Source organism: Girardinichthys multiradiatus, chromosome 11, assembly GCF_021462225.1.
Source record: "Girardinichthys multiradiatus isolate DD_20200921_A chromosome 11, DD_fGirMul_XY1, whole genome shotgun sequence".
In the NCBI taxonomy this organism is placed as follows: domain Eukaryota; kingdom Metazoa; phylum Chordata; class Actinopteri; order Cyprinodontiformes; family Goodeidae; genus Girardinichthys; species Girardinichthys multiradiatus.
In genome coordinates, this window is record NC_061804.1 from 42,815,168 (window position 1) to 42,834,390 (window position 19,223).

Below are 19,223 nucleotides of genomic sequence, written 5' to 3' on the forward strand. Positions count from 1 at the left end.
GCTTTACTATTTACCTTATTTTGAAACACTTACTTCATGACTCAGTAACCTTTTCAGATCATAATGTTAATCTACGCCTGTTCTTCACAACTCCAAATCATCTAATAGACACTGACAAAGAGTACAGGGTTGAGGTTAACCAACCCAGATTACGTACAAGAGTTTACCATGCCATGCCATACCATGCCATGCCATGCCATACCATACCATGCCATACCATGCCATGCCATACCATACCATGCCATGCCATGCCATACCATACCATGCCATACCATACCATGCCATACCATACCATACCATACCATACCATGCCATGCCATGCCATACCATACCATACCATACCATACCATACCATGCCATGCCAAAGCACTTTAAAACAACCACAGCTGAAACAAAGTGCTGCACATAACTGCAAACTATAAACATATATTAAAATACATATATAAATTTGGCATAAGAAGTACATAGGTTAAACACAATAAAGCCAATTAAAACAAACAAGGTCAAACTAATGTTGAAAGCCAAAGAATAAAAATTGGTTTTATGACCAGTTTTAAAAGTGGACAGTGAAGGAGCGTCTCTAATGTGCAGGGGTAGGCCTTTCCTCAATGCAGGAGCAGCAACAGCGAAGGCCATGCCCCCTCTGAGCTTCCTCCTACATCTTGGTAACTACAGGAGCTGCTGTTCGGCCGAGAAGGTAAGTAGGGATGAAAAAGCTCCGGGCAAGGTCATTCAAACATTTAAAAATGAAAAGAAGAATTTTAAAATGAAAAATAAAATGAACAGGCAGCCAGTGGAGTGAGACCAGAACAGGGGTGATATGTTCTGTTTTTGGAGTACCAGCAGCGTTTTCAACCATCTGCAGATGAGAGAGCAAGGACTGACTCACTCCAACATAAAGTTCATTACAATAATCTAAGCGTGATGAAATAAAAGCATGGATTACTGTTAAAAAGGTCTTCCTTGACAGGAAAGATTTCACTTTTGCAAGCCATCTTCAGTGACAGGAGCAGGGCCCTACAGCTGCTCTAATTTAACTGTCCAATTTAAAATCAATGTCCATTTTAAAACCTAAATCGGTGACAGTTGGTTTAAAATATGCTGTCAGGAGTCCAACAACATTGGCGGACTCACAGGGGCTGCCTGGTCCAAACACTTACCTCTGTTTTGTTTTTTTTTCACAAAAACTTTAGAAGTTTAGGGCCAGCCAAGTTTTAACTTCCTCCAAGCAATAAAACAAAGCTTTCATTGAAAATCTGTCCTTCTGCTTTGTGCTGTGTACTGAATGCCCACTAAGGAATTCAAACGTGATATTAAAATCTTGTGATCCACAGAGTAATGAAGGCACCTACAGCCCTGAGATCTTCCTGGATCAACATGAAATATGTGGATAACTAAAGCCCTTGTCAGATTGTAGTCCCAAGGTAAACACAAAACCACAAAAAACCCTATGTCATTCACATCTTACATGTCGAGTCAAAGCGGCCTGTTATTATCTGCATCTAATTCTGATAATTAATGTATTCCTCAGATTAAACAAAGTTGTGCTCCTGCTGTCTTTGATTTCTGTTATTACTAAATCACGCTAATCCTGCAATCCTGGCTTACCCTTACATCTCATCATTATTATGTAGATCTTTGTGTTTACCTCAAATACATAACAGAGGTGGGTCCTCCTTTCAGTTGATCCCAATGCATAAAGGACACATATAGACTGTGAATTGAAAGTATAATCTGAAAGGTACTAATGATTCTTACCTCTTCATCGTCTAAAAACCAGCCATTTACTAAAGAAGCATCCACATTTTTGCAAAAAGAGAAGAAGAAAAGAAAGGCCAGAAGGAAGCTCAAAAGTAGGAAGGAAGGACAGAAATGAGGGAAGAACAGGCCCGAGGAAGGAAGGAAGGACAGGGCACACAAGGAAAGAAGGAATGAAAGAAAGGAAACAAGGAATAACTTACAAAAAGAAAAAAGATTTGGATTTTTAAAATCAAATTTATTCTGGCATTTCACTCTTACATGAAATATAAACTCAAAACTGAACAACCAAAGACTTCATCAATGGTACAAATTACATCTTTCACAGCCCACAAATTAACAAAAAAATAAATTTTTGTTGTTAGCTTATGAAACTCAAACTCCACCTAAAGCCATGCTGCTAGCTGTCTGTGTGGCATTAATAAAGCAAACCCTCTCCCAGTAACTTAAGTTTTCTAATTTTCCAAATGGCTAATTTTGCCATACCTAAGATGAAACAAAAATGCAGCTTTTGCAGAATAGCATGGACTGTAAATAAAAAGACAAGAGTAAAACTATTTTCCAAACCCTTGAAAAAGGGTATTAAAAAATTTGAAAAGAGCTATTTAGCAAAAACATTTGATAAGCAGATGTTGAATTGGGAATAGAAAGCCCCATGATTTAAAGCCCCAGGATTTGTTCTACCCAGCTAATAGGAATCCCAGGGAACCTCGTACATTCTTTTTCCGTTTATTCCATTTATTTAAATCAGCCAAATGACGTATGGGGAAGTTGTGAAAAAACTGCAATACATCTTCATGTCAGCAGATGACATTCCTCTTTACTTCATTTTAAAGCTAATAAATAATTTATTTCTGTCAACTGATAAATAATAAAAGATGAGCAGCTTTAGAGTTACACAGTTGATTAATTCCTTCCATTATTCCTTAAGTTGGACTGGATTCATAAGCAGGAAGAGTTTAAATCACCATTTTACATAAAAAAAATGTTACCAACCTGCATCTGGCCAGAGTTGTTGGTTTACAACTGCATGATTCATTCACAATAACTACTAAACACTGATTAACACACTCATTTTTTACTATCACCAGTTAAACTCATATCAGATAACTACAGAACAAGTTTTGAGAAAAAATGTACTTATTAGAATAAAAAAACTGATAATCAGTCCAGAATTACAGGCAACTGATACATCGACTGTCTAATCATAAGCAAATATTTATATAAAGTACAAGATGCATAGAGCAGAGCAGACTGGTGGGATCACAGAGCCTCTGCATCCAAACCTGGAACTGTTGTCTCTCCGCCTGCAGAGCCGTCTGCATAAAACTATGGAAAAATAAAAATATACTCCTGCTCATACTCCACTAAGTTGAGTTTATATATAAATACAGTCTTAGGGAAATATGTATTTTTTATGTACATGGAAAATGTGTTCTCGGATCATCAGCACTGCATTAAAACATTTGTCTTCCAGAGTTCTGGCGAAAAAGTTAACAATGGGCTGCACGGTGGCGCAGTTGGTAGCACCGTTCCCTTGCAGCAAGAAGATCCTGGGTTTGACAGTCCAAAACATGACTGTTAAGTTAAATGGTCTCTCTACATTGACCTTAGGTGTGAATCAGTGTGTGCATGGTTATTTGTCCTATATGTGTCTGTGTTGCCCTGTGATGGAATGGCGACCTGTCTAGGGTGTTCCTCCCTTCCGCCCATAGACTGCTTGAGATAGGCACCAGCTTCCACACGACCCACAATGGAAGAAGTGGTAAAAAATGCCAACAATAACTTAAAATGTCACAAATTTCTGGTACTTGCGGTTATTCACCACCCACCCACTAAACACTATATTGACTTTCAGCCGCAACAAACAGATAACAGGTAGTGGTAAATCCCAGTGTGCCTGGCTGAGACCAGGCAGGGGTTAGTAGGGAAGTCCCAGTCCAGCTGCCCAGTTAGCTGCTCCCCTGATCCCCTGCTCTGAAAACTCAAAAAACATTTAAATGTAGGCACGTTCTGGATGAACTGCCTGCACAGATAAAGTTGTGAGGTCTACTTTCTCCCTGGGGCTTTGCAAAAGCCTGGGGCTTTCTGCAGGCAATAGAAAAAAGGCTCATGTATACAGGTCCTTCTCAAAAAATTTGCATATTGTGATAAAGTTCATTATTTTCCATAATGTCATGATGAAAATGTAACCATCATATATTTTAGATTCATTGCACACTAACTGAAATATTTCAGGTCTTTTATGGTCTTAATACGGATGATTTTGGCATACAGCTCATGAAAACCCAAAATTCCTATCTCACAAAATTAGCATATCATTAAAAGGGTCTCTAAACGAGCTATGAACCTAATCATCTGAATCAACGAGTTAACTCTAAACACCTGCAAAAGATTCCTGAGGCCTTTAAAACTCCCAGCCTGGTTCATCACTCAAAACCCCAATCATGGGTAAGACTGCCGACCTGACTGCTGTCCAGAAGGCCACTATTGACACCCTCAAGCAAGAGGGTAAGACACAGAAAGAAATTTCTGAACGAATAGGCTGTTCCCAGAGTGCTGTATCAAGGCACCTCAGTGGGAAGTCTGTGGGAAGGAAAAAGTGTGGCAGAAAACGCTGCACAACGAGAAGAGGTGACCGGACCCTGAGGAAGATTGTGGAGAAGGGCCGATTCCAGACCTTGGGGGACCTGCGGAAGCAGTGGACTGAGTCTGGAGTAGAAACATCCAGAGCCACTGTGCACAGGCGTGTGCAGGAAATGGGCTACAGGTGCCGCATTCCCCAGTCCTGGGCTACAGAGAAGCAGCACTGGACTGTTGCTCAGTGGTCCAAAGTACTTTTTTCGGATGAAAGCAAATTCTGCATGTCATTCGGAAATCAAGGTGCCAGAGTCTGGAGGAAGACTGGGGAGAAGGAAATGCCAAAATGCCAGAAGTCCAGTGTCAAGTACCCACAGTCAGTGATGGTCTGGGGTGCCGTGTCAGCTGCTGGTGTTGGTCCACTGTGTTTTATCAAGGGCAGGGTCAATGCAGCTAGCTATCAGGAGATTTTGGAGCACTTCAAGCTTCCATCTGCTGAAAAGCTTTATGGAGATGAAGATTTCATTTTTCAGCACGACCTGGCACCTGCTCACAGTGCCAAAACCACTGGTAAATGGTTTACTGACCATGGTATCACTGTGCTCAATTGGACTGCCAACTCTCCTGACCTGAACCCCATAGAGAATCTGTGGGATATTGTGAAGAGAACGTTGAGAGACTCAAGACCCAACACTCTGGATGAGCTAAAGGCCGCTATCGAAGCATCCTGGGCCTCCATAAGACCTCAGCAGTGCCACAGGCTGATTGCCTCCATGCCACGCCGCATTGAAGCAGTCATTTCTGCAAAAGGATTCCCGACCAAGTATTGAGTGCATAACTGTACATGATTATTTGAAGGTTGACGTTTTTTGTATTAAAAACACTTTTCTTTTATTGATCGGATGAAATATGCTAATTTTGTGAGATAGGAATTTTGGGTTTTCATGAGCTGTATGCCAAAATCATCCATATTAAGACAATAAAAGACCTGAAATATTTCAGTTAGTGTGCAATGAATCTAAAATATATGAATGTTAAATTTTCATCATTACATTATAGAAAATAATGAACTTTATCACAATATGCTAATATTTTGAGAAGGACCTGTAATTTTCCACCGGAGGTCATCCTGTGTCTCAACAGGGGTCTTGTACAGGGACCACCAACAGCCTCTTTGGGTAGAACTGGGGTCAAAAATTTCTGTCCACGTTGAAACCTTAACATCTACCAGATAGCGTAAATTCAAAACCTTCACACTGACATATCTCTTTTATCCTGCCCCAACTCAACAGTTGAAGGAACAATCAGGAAAGGAAACAAATACTCATGCTAATAATCCCACTGGTGAAATAGAGTATAGTTCTCAGCAAACACTGTAAGGGATCCTGGCAGAGAAGCACAAATCTTGATCAAACTGAGCAACAATCCATGAGACCATATATTCAACAGTTCATTGAGCCTGGAGACAGAGGTCTTCATCAGGGGCGCTAGGTTTAAGCAGCCAGGCTCTCTCAGCCTGGATCACATGCTGACAGAAGAAAGGAGTTGAGATGACAAACTACTTCCAGTCATAGGCTCCTCAAAAAGCCACATTCCAGGTGTAGAGTTCATCTTTCTTTTAAAAGTGAAAACAGATTGGTAAGAGGTGTTATTATTATAGTCAGATCCAAGTGTTGTAGGTAAAACAGGAGGTGTTTATCATAGCCAAGGCAACCAGCCTACCTCAGAAGCATACATTGTTAGGCCCAGCTATGGGAGGAACAAAAAGGACTGAACTGAACTGCAGAACAGAAACTGACAAAAACTCTAAATCCCAGAATGCAATTTTAACCCATTCTCTTGCACAGCTACCAAAAAGCAGGAGTTTCACAGCCGGAATCCCAGTTATGTCATAAAGGTATAAAACGCTATGTACAGCCGCAGCACATTCTTTTTATCTGCAGTCTCCACAGGTTGCATTGGGGGAGACACACACATAAATATCTTGATCTCGCTGGTGAGTAAAACACTGCATCTTTGAAGAAACCAAAAAAGAATCTGAAAGAAGCATAGATTCCCCAAGAAGAGATGGTGTCTAATTACGTCAACAAAGTGGTTTTCCCCCTCTTCCTGAAGAAGACGGCACTGAAATCCCAACAACACACGTGTATGCCCGTCAATGCCAGTCCAAGCTGACGCTTGCCCCAGCTGCTAGACTGAAAGCAGGTGCCAGGTCTTTTCTGGTCATTGGACATCCCGGACTCACTGGCCTTAAAGGATGTCTTCCTGTTTATCACGGTTCAAGCAATAGGTTATGTCTGGGGAGAGAAAACTGGCTTAGGATAAAGCAATTTAAATAATGTTTATTTCATTGTGTTTTGCTTTGTTTGTGCTGCTTAACTGCATGTGTGCTAACAGGGCACTGAGCCTTAATGCTACATAATGTGTTTTGTTTTGGGTTGTGTTAGGTTGCGACAAACTTTATTTCAATGAGTGGTTTTAACACTGACTGTCCAGTAACATGAACCTGCTCTGTTTTATCTGTGTTTTCCCATCCTCTCTCACTAACCTGCATAAAACATGTCTACATAGTTCTTAAAAAAATGCTAAATTGTGTTTCTGTTATCCCTAATGCTAAAGCTAAAGTTCTGCTAATGTTAAGATGGAGCCACCATCAGTTTGGCTGTGTTTACTACACAGCTCATTCTGTATGAGGGTCGAGTGACTGTAGAACGCCATCTGCCCTTATACACACGATTTGTAATAGATGTAGAGGTACGTGTGGGGCCTAAGAGGGGGTGCTAAATGTCACCACAGCTGCTTATTAACAGAACAGCTAATCCTGGACGTGACATCGCCACTCGATCTGTCCATTCATTCGCCATTTTGTGAGTCCATAAATGTTTTTAAGCTGGCATTTTGGTAGTCCATCACTCCATTCAATCAGCCACTGTGATAGCTAGTTCACACAACATTAAATCATTTGACCAAAAGATTATTGATTACTAATTCGCCAAATTACTTTTGAAACTTCATCCTTTTAAAATATGGTTTAATTTAGCCTTCAGCCATGTGTTGTGGACTGGTTGTTTGAGAATCTGTGTCCGTTGTTACATTTCGGAGCTAATCTGGCCTCATTCCCAATTCCTCAAATAAAACCTTGGTTCTTATTGTTTGAAAATGCCAGTGTGCAAATTCGAATTGAATGTTCTATAATACCACACCTCACCAGACAGGTATTCTTGAAACAATAACTGACATACTGAGAGCTGCTTGGCTATAAATTCCTGTTCAGGTTGTACCCCCACTTGTTAATTTTAATCTCAATTAATAATAATATTTATATTTGGCACCTTTAATAGTTATTTAAAGCCAAACCAAAATATTGTTGCAAACAACTTGGAGTGTCCAACCATGGCAGACTGAAACTGTAACAGTCTTTGAGCCTTTCATACCCTGGATTACCTGGTAGTTTTGGTTCAACAGTATTTAGCCGCTGTCCAAAAAGTAAAGCTGTACTGTTTCCCCCAATTACTATAGCTGCTGAAGCATCCTTATGAATTTTCAAAATATCCCCTAGAGTACCTGCATCCCATTGAAGTCTCAGGAAAACGTTTCCTGACTCGCTCCTCCAAAACACCCCAAAGTGGCTCAATAATATTTAGATCTGGTGACTGTGCAGGCCATGGGAGATGTTCAACTTCACTTTCATGTTCATCAAACCAATCTTTCACCAGTCTTGCTGTGTGTATTGGTGCATTGTCATCCTGATACACGGCACCGCCTTCAGGATTCAATGTTTGAACCATTGGATGCACATGGTCCTCAAGAATGGTTCGGTAGTCCTTGGCAGTGACGTGCCCATCTAGCACAAGTATTGGGCCAAGGGAATGCCATGATATGGCAGCCCAAACCATCACTGATCCATCCCCATGCTTCACTCTGGGCATGCAACAGTCTGGGTGGTACGCTTCTTTGGGGCTTCTCCACACTGTAACTCTCCCGGATGTGGGGAAAACAGTAATGGTGGACTCATCAGAGAACAATACATGTTTCACATTGTCCACAGCCCAAGATTTGCGCTCCTTGCACCATTGAAACTGACGTTTGGCATTGGCATGAGTGACCAAAGGTTTGGCTATAGCAGCCCGGCCGTGTATATTGACCCTGTGGAGCTCCCGACGGACAGTTCTGGTGGAAACAGGAGAGTTGAGGTGCACATTTAATTCTGCCGTGATTTGGGCAGCCGTGGTTTTATGTTTTTTGGATACAATCTGGGTTAGCACCCAAACATCCCTTTCAGACAGCTTCCTCTTGCGTCCACAGTTAATCCTGTTGGATGTGGTTCGTCCTTCTTGGTGGTATGCTGACATTACCCTGGATACCGTGGCTCTTGATACATCACAAAGACTTGCTGTCTTGGTCACAGATGCGCCAGCAAGACGTGCACCAACAATTTGTCCTCTTTTGAACTCTGGTATGTCACCCATAATGTTGTGTGCATTTCAATATTTTCAGCAAAACTGTGCTCTTACCCTGCTAATTGAACCTTCACACTCTGCTCTTATTGGTGCAATGTGCAATCAATGAAGACTGGCTACCAGGCTGGTCCAATTTAGCCTTGAAACCTCCCACACTAAAATGACAGGTTTTTCAGTTTCATTGTCCAACCCCTGTATATATCATCAGCATAGGCAGACAAAACCAATGAAGGGAGATGGGAGAGACCTGGGGGGACAACACCTGAAAGTTTAAATGGAGTCTGTTTACAAGTGGTTCAATAGCAATTGAAAAAAGCTGTCCAGAAATAGTATACCCTTGTCTCATGCCTCCCTGAATTTTCACTGGACTGTCTAAACCTTTTCCGACTTTAATGGACTAATTGTAAGCTGTGGCTAGTCACTTATTCACCCAACAAGACATAAGGTGGAGGTTCACTAATGAGCAACGTCAAAGTTATGATGATAAAGGGAGAGCAGAGGGACTGTTACCTGAGCTACAGTTATAGCCTGGCTATGATAGAAAACAGTTGGAACCCTCTGTGAGCTTCTAGCTGGATTTACAGCATGATGTGAAAATATCTGGGGTCTCCTTCATAAAACATTGCATAGGATTTATAGTAGTAGTGTAAATATGGCCAAAAGCAAAAAATGGTGTCTGCCAAAACACAAAATCCAGACCTATAAAACCATGCGCACGCACACCAGTGAGCAATTTCTCCAATGCAAAACAGCTTATGAATGTCAATGTGTATTTTAATGAGCTAGATGATCAATGTTATTTCATGGTTAACAATAGCAACCAAGGAGAAAAGAGCAAAGAAAAGCAGCAGTACACATGAGTGTCTCTATGGTATTTAAATGTTTACAGCAATCAGTGTTATTGCCTCACACCTTGTCACAATTTATGTGTTAATCTGTGGTACACATTACCCTGGTGATCATCGGGGAGAGGAATGTGATGGTGAGAAAACTTTGATGAAATGTTGTGCTGACTTTGATTTAAGTTGGTTTATAGGTCTTTTTTTATTTCAAAGGTCTGTATGTATAGTTATGGCTCACCGGTGCAACCATAAATAACACTGCAGTTTTTAATGCATATGATGAAGTTGATCTATGATTGATGCTGTGTTGCTTCAATTCCTCACCTAACCATCTGTGTCGCCAGTTTCCCCTGTCTCCACAACGAGCGTACGCATGGGTCAAAGTTTGTGTGAGGGACCCCACATTCTCCTGCCAACTTGGTTTTTAAAGATCACAACCTTTGCGTGAAAAGTGATGTACGGCAGTTTCAGGCCCCATTTTGTGTGTACGCCACATTTATAAATGACATACCTGGTCCTTTAGTTCAAGCAAAATCAAAGCATTTAATCCAAACGAAGTTAAACACATTAAAAGGTCCTTCAGATCAACACATTGCATCTCATTGCTGCAACCAGTCCTAAAGTCCAGTTCTACAAGTAGACAGAGAAAAACAGTTGGTCATTAAATCAGGAAAATATCTCCTGGTGCCAGTGAGAAAGTAAGCCTCCCTTTTCTCTTCTCATATTTTCTGTGCTGGTTCTGGACATAAGGTGAGAGTCCAAGAAAGCTCTATTTTATATTTGAAATAAAGTGTTAAATAGTAATAACTGAACCAGACTCACAAGCTCTGTGGAAAACAACTTACTGTGTTGTAAATTGTTTTATGTATTATTTCTGGCAGGCCAAGTTAAAATAGTTTTGTCATAAGTGGAATGAAGGGCTGGAAAGATGTCCGTAAAACAGAACAGACTCATTAAATAAGGAACATATTTAGAGAATCAGTTTTAATCAAACTTTTGGGAAGCTCTCATCATAACAAATAAGCTAAATAATAAATAAACACATTTATTTATTTTGCTTATTGTGTTTTTAGACTCTTACTATTTGACCAAGATTGGGGAAAATCAACTTAATACTAGTTTCCTTTTTTGAAATGTAAGAAATTTTCTTTAAACATTTACACATTTAAAATTGTAATTTAGCAAATGAGTAAAGAAGCACGTTTTTGACCCACAGTAAACAGTTTCTCTGAGTTTAAGAACTTTTGTCAGACGGAATGAGCAGAAATTACTAGCAAAACAAATTAAAACAAAATAAAATTATTAACTTCACTTGCTTGCTTTACATTAATTTGCATTCACTGAAAACCCAGCCAATGCAGAGAACTGGTACATGTCCTATATTAGTATAATTCTAAATTACTAACAAACTGGGCTGCTGTCTTATGAAAATTAAACTATTTAGAGCCTGGGCTAAAGTCCCCAAGGTTTCAAGACCCTAAAAACACCCGTCATACCTCCACTATAGAATTAATTTGTTCCATGATGGAGGTCCAAACACCCCCAAAACACCACATTGCAGCAATCATAAATATGAAGGTGCTCTAAAAATGTCAAATATTTGGTTTTAGACTCCTTCATACAAAAATAAAAGATTCAATCAAAAAAAATAAATAGGCAGAGAGCTTAACCCCCCCAGTGGTAGACCCAAAGCTGCACCATTGCTCACAACAGTGGTTACTGCTACAGAAACAATTTTGCATCCAGAACCGCTCTGTCAGCAGCTGACAAAGTTCCTCCAACAGTTTTTTTTTTTTAAACACAGGCAGCATTGCAGTTTTCGTTCTAGGACAGGGCACTTTAAAAGTCTACCGCATGTTGTTTCATGATAGTAGGGTTAGTTGTCACAGTGTTGTCCGGTAATCTAAGACATGCTTTGTCTGAGAAACGGGATCATTCTAGATTTCAGGAAAAAAATAAGTGGCTGCATCCATATCCCTTATATTAGAAAACCTTGACCTAACTAAAACCCCTTAAGCTCTTTCATGTAAGAAAGAACTTAACTGCTGTTCTTTGAGTATATGATCACTCCTGCCATTATGAGTTGAGTTACACATTTATTTTTCCAGGTTATGGATAACCCATTAAACTAACTATGGAATGGCTAGTACATTGCTGGAAAATCACAAACTTGAGCATTGCCTTCTCACCACTCACTCAGGGATTTAAAATTAATCTTATTTTCTCAGATTTTTCCCAGAAGGTCTAAAATTTTTGACAAAAATCCCTGTCTTAGAGTAGTTTTGTATTAAAGTGTCAATAAGATGCGCAATATAAAATTCCAGAGTAATTAGGTGGTGATCAGTAAAACCTACAGGACAAATATATAAGGCTAACAACCTGTTTCTGTAAAACCTGTCCTGATCCTTTCAGCTTTAGTCACTGTTTGAGTAATGCAGTCTTATGCTGTCTATTAACAAACCTCAGGATGATATCGGCCTTGTTACGGGTATTTCTCCTGGGTAGCGGGTGGCATGCCTCAACGTCCCCGCTGTTCAGGGCAATGCCTTTGGAGTGGCGTAAGGTGATGAAGTAATAAGATGTAAGAATTATGATTACTGATTAATTAATATTTTTCAGGTGTTCAGACACAGACAGCTTCAAAGCGAAGCGGCTTCAGAGTCCAACAGCAATCAAAGTTTCAATAAGACGTTGCATGCACATACATGCGATTCTAAATCGCCCAAAAATCCTACTCTATCCTGCCCAAGCTATTTCTAATAGAAATAAAACAGGATTACTTGTTGTCTTCTTTGGAGCAGGGGAGAGAGTAGTTACACGTCCGTAACAAACTCAAAAGGAAAACGGTCGGTCTTCGTTGTTTGGTCTCCTTTGGCAAAGGGGAAAAATATGACGGAACGTCAGCAGTCGACTGGAACAAAACATGGATGTTTTTGTTTGTATCCTTGAAACCTCCGTGGGTTTTTGGTCACGTGTTAAATTCACGTCTTCAATCGGTAAGTCAGGGAGTGTAATAAAATGAAGGTTGGTGTACTGATGTCACAGTGTTACAGAAGATACGTAGTGCTTAGCTGGAGTCATTTTTAATAAACTATAAACCTTTGTATTTACTTAAGGAGTTCTCCACATTTCTTTTGATTGGTGTTTACATCCCACCAGAAGCCTGGACATCAGAGGCTGAAAAACAGCTTGCTGACCTGATAATTTCAATTCAGTTTATTTGTATAGCGCCAATTCACAACACATGTTGTCTCAAGGCACTTCACAACAGTCAGGTACATACATTCCAATTAATCCTAACCATTGAACAGTGCAGTCAGAGTTAGCTTTTTATTCAAATTGGATAAAAAGTTTTTCTATTCAAGGAAACCCAGTAGATTGCATCCAGTCAGTGGCAGATAACAGATGTGGAGAAAAACAACCAGACTCTCATCATTGTTCTTTGGGATTTTAACAGTGCAAACCTCTCAAATTCACTACCAAAATACAAACAGCTTGTAAAGTGTCCAACCAGAGACAAACAGTCCGGACCACTGCTACACAGCTTTAAAAGATGCATATCGGGCTTTTACCAGGGCCGCTTCAGGACTTTCCGATTACCATCGGCTTTATCTTATTTCAACCTAGAGGCAGAAATTAAAAACTTCTAAACCTGTGGTTAGGACTGTTAAGTGGACGGAGCACTCAAAGCAGATGTTACAGGCCTGCTTTGACTACATAGATTGGAGTGTTTTTGAAGCTTCAGCCTCTGATCTAAACAAATTCACCGACACTGCCATCATACATCAGTTTTTGTGAAGAAGTGTGTGAAGACCAACACTTTTCAAAAAAACAAAAATAAACCTTAGTTTACCTTGCATCTTAGAAAGCTGCATTGGACCAAAGTTGAGCAGGCCCTGTATAAGCACACAAGAAACAAAATGACCAAGGATTTCAGGGCAGCTAAGAGAAGCTACAATGAAAAGCTAAAATGCAGCTTCTTAGCTAATAGCCCAGTGGCAGTTTTGGAGGAACTTGAATACCATTACCAGCTACAGGAGCCCATATTCCCAAGCTGTGATGAGCCCCTCAACCGGCTGATGACTTCAACAGCTTCTTCTGTACATTTGAATACCAGCCATTCACTCCCACAAAACAGGGCCACTTGCATCCCCTAACAACAACCCTCCCCTCTCTTCTGGTGGTATTTTCTTGCTGAGATGGTTCAGACACATCAACATTGTTCAGAAGAAGGAGCAGCAGAGTCTGTATTTTTCCTGTGGCAACTTAAGAAAAGTACAAACTACCACAGGGGTTGCTGGTCATCTCCTTTTTTCTTTCAGCTTTTCCCTTTCAGGGGTCACCGCAGCGAGTCATCTGTCTTCATCTAACCCTAACTTCAGCATCTTCTTCTCTCACACCCACTACTTTTATGTCCTCTTTGACTCCATCTGCAAATCTCCTCTTTGGTGTTTCTCTAGGCCTCATGCTTGGCAGTCCCAGCCTCAGCATGAAAAGGTGGTGAAGGAAAAAGACAAAGAGCAAACAGTAAAAAGAGGAACACCCAGTGAACTACATTCATGAATATATTTTTTCAGTGAAAATATTTCTTTTCATCTAATAGGTCAACACTGATTATCCTTTGTAGTCACTACACTTTAGATAAATTTGACTACATTGGGGAAAAAAAAAAAAAAATTACCTTTCACAGATTTTCCAAAGGTTTTATCAAGAAAAATACACATTTCTTCCAGATTGTAGAGATCTCCTGTATATGACTGAATCTGCAATAGAAGTGCAATCCTAAACCTTGTTATATTTCATATCCTCTGCTGCAGCAGGAGGCTCAGTAACAGAAACCACTGTACTAGGAGATACATCCAATTGTGCATGAGAAGCTTCTTTTCTGTCTTCTGAAGTTTATATTGTCATTGTCAACATTGCCTGAGACCTGTACACACAAACCATATAATGGCCCTCTTCATGTATTACTCTGAAAGAAACTTAAAGTGCCTGTGATGGTGAATTTAAAAACAAACACTTGCCTTCTGAATTTTCGGTTTGTCACTCTAGCATCCCAGACCAGTTAATCAAAAACCACTCACAATCTTGCAAATTTTTGAGTTCTTGCTTCTATGATTCATTGAGGATAAATGAGTAGACACCTGAGAATGTCATCTGTGTGGAAGACACAGCCACTATTGCAAGTAGTCACCCTCTAAAGAAACACAGCTCATAATGAAATCAGCCACAAAATGCTAATTTTTAAGAAAAACAACCCATTCATCCTAAACGCATATTCAGATTGTCATGACCCAGAAGATCTTCCACAGCCAGGAGAACAGTCTCAACTGGGATTATTGAGTCAGGCTTCAGCCAAACTCCATGTTGTTGTGACAGGGATGGCATCTCAGCTGACACCATCCCTGCAAACAGGCTTCACGCAGAGTGGTACAATTAAAATATTAAACCATACTCAGAAAAGCTTTATTGCCAAGTACATTTTTGGACATACAAGGAGTTTGTTTACTCTAGCACCAACCAGTCAGGAAATGTAAGCAAATAAACTCCCATAAAGAGAGTAGGAAAATATAGGACTTCAAAAGAGATTCAAACTTTCAATCAAACTCTCCACACACAGCAGCAGTGCCACCAACCCATTCCCAGCATGCAACACGAGAAAGCACGAAAGAAAGAATCCTAAAAAGAAAAGGACATATGGAAGGGAAAAGGAGATAAGGTAGTATATGAGGGAGAAAGAAATGACGTGGAAGAAAAAAGAATGAGGATAATTTTAACAATTATGTGGATGCAAGGTTAAAGCTTCGGATTACAACTTGGTTAATGATGTTTATGGATGAATCTCTGCAGTGCTGCCTCACTCCGATTACCTGGTAGCCCTGTATGACACCATTGTGGCTGTCATGAGGAGGAGGTTCCCAACTCAAATGGATGCTGTTATTCTGCTCGTGGTTCACCATTATGAACACAGCCTGTGGGGGGGCACCTGGCACTGTATGAAAAGGGACAACATTTTTGTCCTGAGTATGTTTGATTTGTGAATTAAAGCGAAAAAAAAATGCATTTTAGCAGTGTTTGTTAACCCAACCTTTCCTCACCTCTCTCTGGGACTCTGAGATGCCGTGTGTTGCTCTCCCTTCCATACAAGTTGCTGCCATAAGGGCGAACCTTGAACTCATACTTGTAGCCCCTCTTCAGGGGACCGACCTGAGCCTGGAAGCTTGGCAGTGAAACCTTTTTTGCTGCCCAGTCTGAGTTGGCAGGCACCAGGGAGCGATAGAGAACCTCAAAGCCATCAAGGTAATGGGGCTGAGCTGGGTAGGACTGAAGCTGATCACAGAAAACACCAAACACAGATAAATCACTTCACCTGTTTGTACTCTGCCTACAAAGCTCTGAAAGAGTGTTCTCATACCTTCCATTGTACCAGGGATATGTTGGACCCAGAGGCAATGATGGTGACATTTTCCAGAAGCACTCGTAAGGCTGACAGCTCTCTGTGTAAGTCTTTCTGTTCAGTGCTGGGAGCTTCTGAAATAGTAAATGTTTCACATATTTATTTAAATTTATTTGAAAAGCATCAAGTGGTCTATAGTTATCTTTTAAGGATGAAGCAACACATTTAGCCAATTGTTGGGGCTGTAAAAAGCAGTTTCTACCATGCCAACTGAAACGTCTGTTCCAATGAAACTTCTCTTCATTAAGATGGAAATAGTTAACTAATTAAAAATACTGGCACAAAAACAGAAATGGAAAATGTATTGCTGCATAATTAAGCAGCTGCCCAGGGGGCAACCCGCCTCTTGCCCAATGATCACTGGAGATACACACCAGCATGTCCCATGACCCTGCAGGGACATCCAGGGATAGACAATGGATGGATGGATGAATACATTGATACTGACAACTCCAAGAGTCACAGCTTCAGTGGAAAAGTAAAAAACAAACAACCATTATCACATCATATATGCTACGCTGTTGTTAAAGTCAGACAAAAATACCCCAACCCACTTACTGTATGCTGATAAGTCACTTTTTATATAATGATCAAGTTTATTTTGTTGCTGTCACGATGGGGTTTGGGGTCAGACCGAAGTGCAGACAAGAGCTTGGCAGCAGCAGCTTAGTAATTCTTTAGCTTATTTTCAAAAAAACGTAACAAAATCACTGCAGGAACAAACCAGAGAAGAGATCAAAAACTTACATAAGGACGGCAGGTTCTCATGGCAAAAACGTAGCATGGTTTTCCAAAACGTAGCATAAACAAAGCATGGTCATGGTAGGGAACGGGGTTGTGATGAAGAGGAATCAGCAACACAGAATGACACAAAACCAACTAATATACTGAGGGATAACAAAGGGCAGGTAATCAAAGAAACAGGGAACAGGTGTGAGAAGGAGGAACAAGGAACAGGTGAAACAAATACAAAGACTGAGCATGGGTGAAAAGAATAATAAACAATAAACAGAAAACACAGACCAAGCAAAACTATAAGCAAGATAATTAATCAAGTGAAGTATAAGGAAACTACAATAATCATGAACTACAGTAAACAGAGAAACTAGAGGGAAACATAGGAACACTAACAACAACAACCTAAGAACAAACAAAGAACCCATAAGGAGAACCTGATTTACAAAAGTAAACAACCCAAACATTAACAATAACTACAGCTGAGGAAGACCTGGAAAGAGAACAAATACCTAACCATAAATAAACACAGAGATACTAAATGAGAATCCAAGGAAGACAAAGAACTATAATAATAATAATAATAATAATACCACACAAAGTAATAAGAAAGCAACCACGAAAGGAACTAAGAGCGAGAGAAAGAAAACAACAAACACTAGGAGGCGGTAGAGGGAGGAAAAGAACTAATAAACACGATACAAAAACCAAAATGGAAACATCTAAGCAAAAGTTAAAACACAAAGCCACAAAACAAAGTCCAAAATGTCACATCCTGACAGTTGCAAAGTTTTGTTGCAATGAAACTGTGATCTTTTTGTTCAAATGTATTCTTGCTTTCAAACTCTTTAATCTATATAAACACAAATATCTCCCTTTCTGTGGTGTAACTTAGTTAGAATGAGGTAGGTCAGAAAGCTGAAGACTCAAAAAAATATGACTGAAAAAATGATTCCTTAGCTTCTACTTTAATGTACAAATGAGTTGCTGGCAAACTAATAGTATGAGAGTAAATATCCTTGTTTTTCTATACTGCAGAAAGCAATTTAGCTTTAAAAGCTCCAGTTCTCTGTTTGCATTCAACATGTCTGCCTTCAATTTGTTATTATAAAGTAATAACAACCGGTTCTAAGAAATCTGCTTTCTCAGTGACAGAACGTTATGGCAGTTTTCAATCCAAATGGCAACATGGAGCAGGTACCGAATAAATTTAGAAAACAGAATAAAAGCTCACCTTCCACTAGAAGTTGTGCAGTGGCAGTGACAACACCAACATGATTAGCAGCAGTGCAGGTGTACCTCCCAGCATCCTGCTCCGTCACATAATGGAGCTGCAGTGTCTGGTCTGGGTTTATGAGATACCTGGAAACATACCGTACCACAGAAAACAATCAACCATCCCATATTACTTGTCAAGGTCTGTTAGCACCTAAACAGGTGCATCAAGTTGACAAGTAAGGTAAATGTTTCTCAGGAACAATTCACTGTTCATCTATTTGATGATGTCTGTATTTCTGATATAAAAAGCCTTAACTGTTAGTTTTTGTTATTCAAGTGCTCTAAACCAGTTGTTCCTCATACCTTTCAGCTTCAGACCACCTAAATATTGTCTGGGGAGACTTGTGGACCCAACTACCAGTTAAGAATACAAGTATACAAGTCAATTAAACAGGATTATAAAGACAACATAAACTGCAAATATATTTTTTGTATTTCTATCCCTCCTTTGATTTATATCATAAAATATGTTAATATGATTTTTTTTGGTATGTAATTTGATTTCTTAAAAGGATTTGAAACTAACTGATGAAACCCAAAGTGAGGTCCTGATCCTGACTTTAGGAACCGCTGCTCCAAAATAAAACAGTTTGGAAAAAATAGAAATCTCATGTAATTGATACTGCATAAAGATGTAATGACTTGCACAATTTCAACTGCTAACATAACAATTCACAAAATCGCACTTTAAATCCACGTCTTATTAGTCAAAGTCCTATTTCTAATTTAGATAACTTACAAGAAAAGCAAAATTAATTTTACCTCAAGAACATGAAACATATATTGTCTCTCTGTTCATTGATTCATTCATTTTCTACTATTTCTACTATAGTTGAAGGTTACAGATGTTGGGGACTGGGGTGTATCCCAGCAGTCAACAGGTGAGAGAGGCAGACACATGACCATCATATACTCTGGTTTTCTTACAGTACATATAATAGTGACTATAGTTTCTTCAGCTACAGTATTCTGTGTCACCGATGAACTAGAAAAGCACTCATAGAGCACAGAACTCTGCCAAAGCAATAGAGTCATTGATGCATGTCAGGTTCTTCCATTTTGATGAGCTGTACTCTGGATGACTTCTGGCCACTGCATGTCAGCTGCTGACAG

General features: G+C 39.8%; 1 protein-coding gene across 2 annotated transcripts in view; it reads right to left on the minus strand.

The window, feature by feature from the left end:
• robo4 (roundabout, axon guidance receptor, homolog 4 (Drosophila)) overlaps positions 1-19,223 on the minus strand; it is a 47,565-nt gene that overhangs the window by 11,914 nt on the left and 16,428 nt on the right. For both annotated transcript variants that reach the window (XM_047379280.1, XM_047379281.1), the window contains exons 6-9: positions 18,067-18,194; positions 16,056-16,171; positions 15,739-15,970; positions 15,511-15,632 (exon numbers count right to left, since the gene is read on the minus strand). In XM_047379280.1, coding sequence (XP_047235236.1) covers positions 15,511-15,632; positions 15,739-15,970; positions 16,056-16,171; positions 18,067-18,194 — 598 coding nt within the window. The remainder of the gene's footprint in view (positions 1-15,510; positions 15,633-15,738; positions 15,971-16,055; positions 16,172-18,066; positions 18,195-19,223) is intronic.